The sequence below is a fragment of the Neovison vison genome, chromosome 9 (genome assembly GCF_020171115.1).
Source record: "Neovison vison isolate M4711 chromosome 9, ASM_NN_V1, whole genome shotgun sequence".
NCBI classification, from domain to species: domain Eukaryota; kingdom Metazoa; phylum Chordata; class Mammalia; order Carnivora; family Mustelidae; genus Neogale; species Neogale vison.
The window spans coordinates 11,805,168-11,814,125 of NC_058099.1; the positions used below are offsets into that span (position 1 = coordinate 11,805,168).

Below are 8,958 nucleotides of genomic sequence, written 5' to 3' on the forward strand. Positions count from 1 at the left end.
AAAATTGGGCATATCATGAAGCCTTTCGGATCCCAAATGTGTCCTCACCTGAGCCAGTGCACCTGCCTCGGTCTGGGATTTCTTCTTGCAATTTCTTCCACTGAGGTCCCCAAACCTGGGGTCTGGATTCTGTGGGGCCCCTCTTAAACCGCACCTGCGCACCTCCAGCTGCAGAAGGGCTTGTTCTGGTTTTGCTACTGACTCATCCACTGTCTCGGAGCCTCCTTTGGCAAGTGGCAGTAAGAATACCCTTGCTTTGTGTGGGTAAAAGCAAACAAAGGGCTGGCCCATGGTAAAGACTTTAAGACCACCTCTTCCACCTGCCACCCGTCCCTAATGCCCGCAGCCCAGCCCTTCTTTCCTGCTTTGGCTCATTTCATTAACTTAACCATGCATGCCCACCGCACGCACCTTCCACAGAATTCCTGGTGTAGCCAACAGGTGGCGTCATAGTAAACAAGTACAATAACAAAGAATTTGAAGTGTGCACAGCTTCTAAATGCTTATCAGCATAAAAGTAGATGATTATTTATTCATCTCAGATGTCCGGAGTGCCTCCTACCCACCAGACTGGGTACACTGGGAGAGGTCAACTCCTTGACGCATGGGTATGTGAACTTTTGTCCGTGTCCCAGACAGTTGAGAAGTCAATTATTTGGGAATACATGGTGATGTGATGGAAAATAAGGTGCCAGTCCCCCTAGAGCAAGACCGGGGGATTTGCACCCTCCCTTACAGCTTTAGACCGTCAGAAAATGGTAGTATGCACCCTAAGTGCCCGGGAGTGAGTGTTGGAAGAAGGAATGATAGGAAGAATGGGCACCAGCTTTGCCACCTAAAAACCATGTAAACGTGGAAAAGTCCATTCTTGTCTTTGAATCTAGTTTCCACGTCTATGAAACAGGATCATAATATCTGCTTCAATGGTTTTTGTGGGAATAACGTAAGATCAGGCAAGGCTCTGCTTCGTAGCAGGTGCTTGGAAAGTGATAGCTATGACTATGATTTTGGAAAAAGCACAGAACAGATGATCACATTCTTGAATTGTCCCTGTGGGTGATGCAGTCTCTCCTTGGCGGGGTCTGGGGCTTAGGAGTCCGCAGCTGAGATCCTCCGTCCAGGGCAAAGGGCTCGGAGTGCTCCCTGCACATCGCGGTTCCGGAGACTGTAGATCACGGGGTTTAGCATAGGGGTAACCACGGTGTACATGACTGTGGCCACTCGGCCCCGCTCTGCCTCATACCGGGATGTGGGCTGGAAGTAGACGGCGATGACTGTCCCGTAGAAGAGGCCCACCACTGCCAGGTGGGAGCCACAGGTGGACACAGCCCGGAGCCTCCCAGAGGCTGAGGGCAGCCGGAGTACTGCAGCCGCGATGGCCCCATAGGAGGCAAGAATGAGCAGGAAGGGAGTGACCACCACTGCGGCGCCCTCGGTGAAGATGAGCAGCTGAATGTGGCGTGTGTCGGAGCAGGAGAGCCTTAAGAGAGGCTGGTGGTCACAGAAGAAGTGGGGCACTTGGTGGGAGGAACAGAAGGACAGGCGAGCCATGAGCAGGATATGCAGGAGGGAGTGGAGGTGGGACACCAGCCACGCGGTCGCCACCAGGGCTGTGCACACGGCCCGGGACATCCTTGTGGCATAGTGGAGAGGGTGCCGGATGGCCACGTAGCGGTCATAGGCCATGGCGGCCAGGAGACAGCTATCGGTCACACCCAGGGCAAAGAAGAAGTACATCTGGGTCAGGCAGCCAGCCAGGGAGATGGAGCGGTCATGGGCCAACAAGTTGGCAAGCATCTTGGGGACAGTGACGGAGGTAAAGCAGAGGTCAGCAAAGGACAGATGGGCCAGCAGGAAGTACATGGGTGCGTGCAGGGCTGAACTGGCCCGGATGGCGGCCACAATGAGTCCATTACCCAGGATGCCTGCCACATACAGGACCAAGAATAGCACGAAGAGAGGCCGCCGCTGCCCAGGACTTGTGGTCAGTCCCAGGAGGATAAATGGGGCTTCCTCCGAAGACTCATTGGTAGCATCCATGGCTGGGCTGGTTCTTCCCCTACTCCTGGGGCATCTCCCCAGTGTCTAGGAAAAGGGTGAAGTGTGACTACATTTCTCAAGGCTTCCTGGCCATGGGGGAAATCATGGGTTTGGCGTCAGCCAGCCCTGGTATTAGACACAGGTGTGACTGTGGGCAAGTCACGTCACTGCCCAAACCCTCTTGCTTTCTGGCTTTAGGGTTCCCATCTGTAAGATGAGGGAACTGAACTAGGTGACCTTCTAGGCCACTTCCAACTCAGATACTTTGTGATTTTAAGCCACAATAGAATAAAAGGTGTTGCCCAGGATGGAGGCTGGGGCAGGAAGAACGTATGGAAGAGAAGACAGAGGGAGGGTCCACACAGCAGGTAAGAGTTCTGACCACGAGGCACTTATTTCCACAAAGTAAAAATGGGGAAAAACAGAACAAAACAAGATAGGAGGGAGGACCACGTGTTTCAGAACCCCGAGGATAAAGAGAACTTCCCAAGGGGATAGAGCACAAGGATCTAATGATGTTCTCATAACCGGACTGCCTTCAGGTGTTCCACTGGCAGCGGATGATAGAACACAGTTGAGCAAGATCTTCAGATTCTGAAGGAAAAAAATGTATTGAACTTAGAATTTGATGCTAAAGCAAAATAATAATCAAGTGTGAGAGAAGAATAAAGGCATTTTCAGACTTGCAAAAAAAAAAAAAAAGAGAGAGAAAGAGCACAAGAATCGGGATGGTCCCCATATAGCTTGGAGAACTTTCCCCATGAGATCAGGTACTCTTTGAGAATCAATGCCCAACCCTTTCAGAGAAACTTGCACAGACAGACAGATGCACCAGCCAGATGGCAACTTGTTTTACATCTCTCATTTTCCCCCATCTGTATCTGTTGCAGAAATCTTGAGAGAGGGGTTTTAGCACAAGGTTTGCTGGAGGCTTTGCTGAGACCATCCCTGCAGGGAACGATCTCCTAATTTCTTCCTGTTCCTTCTCTATTAAAAATATAAAATAAATAAAATAAATGCCCTCCTTACCTTAGTGTCTTCCTCCCACCCCCCTTTGTGTAAGAAGAATCCTCTGGCTTTGGCTCCCTGTAGAGCATTTTCTCAAAGTCCCCATCACGTGCCACCTTCCAGGAGGGTGAGTGGATGGAGGGTAGGGTACTGGGGGCAAGCTCTTTATAAACTGGACCTGTTCTGACTTGTGTCTACACTGGTGTCAATGAACATTAAAACGCACAAAGCTGTTTGTAGGACATCCATATATAATCAGAGACACGGCCGTGCAGGCTTGCAGACTTGCACAGCCTCAGGAGGGTCTGGTCTCTGCAAATGCACAGGCACAATCCGTAATATATAGAAACGTGGACCTGGCAGAGGCGTCATCACACAAAAGTGGACAAGTGAAACCACAACCCCCCAGACTCCAATCATCATACACGTAAAGAGACGGTCAGATATAATCATGACATAGTGCTGAGGTCAGAGAATAACGATCTGTCACATGCTCCTGTTCGTGGAAACTCACAGCACCATGTACAGCGACTGGGACCTGCCGTGCCCATCTGCGCTTCCGCCGACCACCTGCTCTGTGTAAGCGCTCTACCAGTGCATGCTCCTGCCCATGCTAGGCACACCCGATCCCTTCGCTGATCACCTTGTCATCACGCACAGCCACAGGGTCCTGTCATGCACATGGTGACATTCACTCACTTGGGTCACTGCAGAGCTGCACCAGCCTGCTTCCTCTTTGACATCGTTGTACAGTGACAGTCATGCACAATCACAGCCTCACACAAACAGCAGGCACTCTCACATTCACACATACGTCTCATGCTCACAGTCGCATGTGGGAAAACAGGTCTGCACGCTGTGCCCCAGTGTACCCTCTGGCCTCTCTGCATCGCAGGAGGGAATGGCAGCAGGGTCCCTGCATGCTCTGTCACCGGGGTATCTGAGGAGGGCGTTATTGGCCACAGCTGATGGGGTTTGGGGGCTTGGGAACACTTTAGCAACCTCCCCACCCCCAGAGGCAATACCGTGCCTTCCCCTGGCCCTCATCCCTGGGGCAGGAGGCGGCTCAGCCCTGGGACTTGTTATGCTGCCTCTCTAGGGCCCAGTTTGATGGGAGAAAGGGGGGGTTGGTGCTGCCTCCAGCTCAAGGGACATTCAGGAGCTCAGCATAGGGAGGGCCCTCCTGTCCCTCCTCCTCTGCTATTGCTGCTGGCTTCTTTTTTTTTTTTTGTAGATGATTCTACATAGTAAGTGTTGATAAACACGCTGCTGGTGGCTTCTTGCAGGAAGTAGAGGAGCGTGGGAGGGACCGTGCCTCTGGTGACCAGCAGCGTGTGTGGTTGTGTGACTGCAAGTGTGAGTGTGCAGGATTATATGCTTGGGTGTGGAGAGAGTGGTTGTGTCTGGAGCTGTGTGTGTGAGTGTGCTGCAGCATCTGTTTCTGTGTGGGTGGCTGTGCCTATGAAAGTGTTTCTTTGTACATGGTTGTCTCTGTGTCGGGGAGGGGTCTGCGTTGCTGGGTGTGTACCGTGACACAAGGGAATGGTGCCACACATAGCATTCCAGGCGGGAATGGCTTTGCATGACTCCGTGTCGGAACAGCCATAAAGGGGGGTTTGGAACATAAGAACTTTCAGTGATTCCCTATTGCCTACCGGATAGACTCCGCATTCCCCTACCTAAGACCCCACCCATGACCTCGCTCATCAGTCCCTCAGTCTTCAGACTTCCCTCTACTTCTTTTCTAGGATGCCCCTTTCAAGCCAGTTAAATTGGTGTCCTTAAAATCTCCTGCATGGTCCTTTCATGGCCATGTCTTTATACCTGTTTGTCCTTCCCCTATGGAATGTTCCTTTCCCAATTCCCACCCACGCTGTAAGGCCCACAACACCTTGTGCAGTAAGTGCCCTGAATCAGACCCCCCGCTCTCCCCACCTCAAGCCTGCTCTTGTCCTGACCGCTTATCTTGGGAAATGATGTTGAAGGAGGTTTAAAAGGGAAATATTTGACCAGAATTGGGGAAATTTCCTGGACAGTTCACTTTGGGGTCAAGGATCTGTTTCTCTTCCCTCATCCTCTGGATTAGGCTGTTACTGCCTCCTAGTCCTTCCCGTTCTCTTTTGCTTGTTCTGTCTATCATATAGGCCCAGCATAGTAGCCTGCAACTTCACATTAATGTGTAGGATTTCTGCAATTATTGCATTATTATTTTTATCATTTATGTAATTAATATTGTAATTATTGCTGCTCCACTGATGCTATCCATGTGGGAGGGCCTGTGGACATCCTGTAGTGTCAAGATAGTGGAAGGGGCCAGATGCCTCTAGAAACTTCCCTGATCATGGTGGGGCCTGTACATGTCGTGAGAGCCCAAGAACATGCACAAAGAAGAAAAGATCAGAGAGGAGGTCTTTAAGTATAAATTACTGAACTGGGGGCAAACTTCATATTCTCAGTCTGGAGGCTGCCAGATTTTCTGATAATGCCTCTGGCCCTTGTCATAGCTTGTGAGTTGTTACAGTGATAAGGAGGCAAGTCTGTGATGGGAGAAGGGGTTTTAATTTAGGCAAACTTTTGTCGCAATGTGTTGACCTAGGATATTGTACCCTCTGCTGTTGAGATGTGGGCTCATCAGGAAACAAGGTGACCAACCATTCTGGTTTTCTGAGTTCCACACAGGTTCTTAGGTTCTAATAAGAGCTCACATGGGACTTGGTGTTTTAAAACTAGTACAGCTTTGGGCAAATCAGGCAAGTTGGTGACCCTTTCAGGAGACCTATAAAATATTCTAAGATAAAGAGACACTTTTGTGCATATCCCTCTTTCCATGATACTGGGACACCCCAGAAGACCGTGGTTACTGAGAGGGAGGGTCCTGGTCCTGGTCCTGGTGACAAGGAGCGTCACCTTCCCAGGGAGCCAGGTGGAAACTTCAGTCTTCTTGCAATCTTCTGCCTGGTGGCTGATTTCTCTTGAAGGGAGGTTGGACTGGTGAGGTGGAGAGGAAAGAAGAGACTCTGTGGGGAACCTTATTGGAGTTTGAACGCCATACCTCTCCATCCCTGGCCTCATCACAGCCAAATCAGGAGAACCAGAGGGGGATCAGGTGGGAGCCGACATTGGCTCTGGCCATGCTCCATCTCTCCTCAGCTCCTGCTCTAACTCTCAGGGTCCGTTCCTGCCCTGCTCCTCTGCATGAAGGGGCTTTCCAGGCAGAATGCCATGCCTTGGCCTTGCCCATGTGGAACTGAATCAGGGAGGCAAAGAAAATCTGTCAACATTGTGAATTCTGGGTAGATGAAAATCCCAAGAGCATTGGGTCAGAAGGGTGCAGAGTGACCCCAGGCTGAGAGCCCTGTGGTTAGCCAAGAGGTCTGGGCTACGGCATTCCTTCTCCTAACACTAATTCTGCCTCTGGATGTTGTAATCTAAACACAAAGCAGTCTATTGTACTGGGCCATGTGCTAATCTGAGTATGTTCACAATTCTGAATGAAATGTAAATGAGCCAATAAACATCTTGTACCCCTAAGCTTTAGGACATGTGAATCATTATCTATAACCCCAAATAAATCTTAAATTAAGACCCAAGACATGTCAATTAAATACTTAAAATACTCTTCTTATGTTTAACCCTTATCTAGTTCTGAACCTAGATTAACTGCTATAATAACTTTAGACCGTGACTTAAACTTATCACAAATTTTATCCACACATAAATTTAACTTACCTAACAGATCTCTGATATGGACTACACTCTAACCCAAATGTACTCTAGCAATAAAAGTGAAACCTGAATGCCAGCCTTAATTAGCCCTGTACTCTAAAACTAACCCTCAATTATTTCTAATAAGAGCTCAAGTTTATCCAAACTCTGACTGCTAAATTTATCCCAAACCTACTACTAATTAAAATCAACCCAAAGCCTATAATATATGTAATTTCAATTCAATACTAAACATATCTGATTGCTTTTAAATTCCAAACCCAGCCCTGGCTCTATCCTTACCCTAACCGTTGTTTTAGGCATAACCAGAATCCTAATCCTAACCCTATCTTAACCACATCCATAATTCCGACCCTTTCCTAACCTCATCATATACCTGACCTAATGTAGCAGGGACCAGATTTTAACCTAACTACTGGAATTTTTGGAATGAGCCTGTGTATGTTCCTGTGCTGTTCAGCCATTTCTTGGAGAGATGGAATATATAGGCTAATAGGGAGGGGTATTTGTTTTATCAGATTCAGTCCCATTCTTTGGTGTGAGCAGGTTCTGAAGATGCTCTCTGGGGGTCAAAGAGAGCAGGAGCAGCCTTACTGGTCATGAAGAACCTTAAAGGGGTAAGAATCTAGGAACACTTAGGGCCAACACAGTTTTTACCCGTTGTTTCTGGGAAACAGACTTCTAGAAGTTCAAGTGGAAAATACATCCATTAAGTTCACCTGGTAATATCTAAGGACTCAAGTTTTGAACACTGAGGAACCTAAGGCAGCTCAACAGCCTGATCTTGGTTCTGGCTCTAGATGTTGGTCCTAGATTAACCTCCTTGGGAGATTCTTGCCTCCCTTCTATTGCTTCTCCTCCTTTCTAGTCCCTTCAACAATTGCAAGAGTCAGCCAAGCCAGAGGTTCATCTATCTTTACCCACAGGGACAGGGGTCAGAAAGGGAGCTCTTATCTTGTCATAGTTATCTAATCAGGCTCATTGGACCTCTTATTAGTGCTCTGGACCAGGACAGCAGAATCGGCTCCAAGTCCTTCTGACTGCCTCCTTGACCTCCTTGTTGCGGAGGCTGTAGATGAGTGGGTTGAGAGCTGGGATGACAAGAGTATAGAACACAGATGCCATCTTGTCGGTGTCCAGGGCATAGCTGGAGCTGGGACGCAAGTACATGAAAATGAGTGTCCCGTACAGCATGGCTACAGCCGTGAGGTGAGAGCCACAGGTAGAGGCTGCTCGGTGGCGACCCTCCGCTGAGCGCATGCGAATCACAGCCCCAACAATGAAGCCATATGACACGACAATGACCGACACAGTGGCTGTCTGGATGAAACCACAGACAGCAAAGAGGAGGAGCTCATTGAGACTGGTGTCATTGCAGGAGATGGCCAACAGTGGAGGGATGTCACAGAAGAAGCTGTTGACCTCCCAGGAGCGGCAGAAATCCAGGCGGAAGGTGAAGGTCGTGTGGACAAAGGCACTGACTGCTCCACCCAGTGCTGATGCTCCCAGCAAGGCCAGGCATACACGCGGCGACATGGCTGTTGTGTAAAGAAGAGGGTTTCCGATGGCCACGTAGCGGTCATAGGCCATGGCTGCCAATAGGCAACACTCAGCGTCAGCCAGTCCTGCAAACACAAACATCTGGAGGGCACAGGCCACGTAAGGGATGGTGGCATGGGGCAGCAGCAAGTCCACTAGCATCTTGGGGCCGATGGCTGAGGAATAACAGGCGTCCAGCAGGGAGAGGTTGGCCAGGAAGAAGTACATAGGCGTTTGAAGTCGGGCATCTAGGCGGATCAGCAGCACCATGCCCATATTTCCCAACAGGCTCACTAGGTAGACTGGCAGGAAAATCAGGAACAGGGTCATGCGTAGGTCCCAGCGATCCGTGATGCCCAGGAGGATGAATTCAGCAGGGGTAATCCTGGTCCAGGTGAGGTTCTCTGTAGTCATCCTGATGGACAGAGACTAACGAGAGGCAAAGCAAGAGGGATATAAGACATAGGTTATGCCCACCATGGAGGAGGGAGGAGAGAGCACTGGGAGGAAGGCAAACTCGGACTTCCATTCTACCTGTGTAACAACATTGCTATATGTCCTTGGACAGGCCACATAACCTCTCCATACCTTCCTTTCTAGTTCTGATGAGTCACTGCAACTTAACCTTTCTGAGGGCAGAATTCT

The 8,958-nt window shown here is 49.5% G+C and overlaps 2 protein-coding genes across 2 annotated transcripts; both read right to left on the reverse strand.

Moving 5' to 3' along the window:
* Positions 1 to 1,089: 1,089 nt before the first annotated feature.
* LOC122916840 (olfactory receptor 1K1) lies at positions 1,090 to 2,040 on the reverse strand. Its single transcript, XM_044264228.1, has one exon. The coding sequence runs from the start codon at positions 2,038 to 2,040 to the stop codon at positions 1,090 to 1,092; it is 951 nt and encodes a 316-aa protein (XP_044120163.1).
* A 5,727-nt stretch (positions 2,041 to 7,767) lies between these two features.
* On the reverse strand, positions 7,768 to 8,727 carry LOC122917031 (olfactory receptor 5C1). Its single transcript, XM_044264380.1, has one exon. The coding sequence runs from the start codon at positions 8,725 to 8,727 to the stop codon at positions 7,768 to 7,770; it is 960 nt and encodes a 319-aa protein (XP_044120315.1).
* Between the last annotated feature and the right edge of the window lie 231 nt (positions 8,728 to 8,958).

Excerpts from the sequence above, each read along its gene's own strand:
- LOC122916840 (XM_044264228.1), bottom strand. The coding sequence starts at position 2,040 with ATGGATGCTACCAATGAGTCTTCGGAGGAAGCCCCATTTATCCTCCTG.
- LOC122917031 (XM_044264380.1), bottom strand. The coding sequence starts at position 8,727 with ATGACTACAGAGAACCTCACCTGGACCAGGATTACCCCTGCTGAATTC.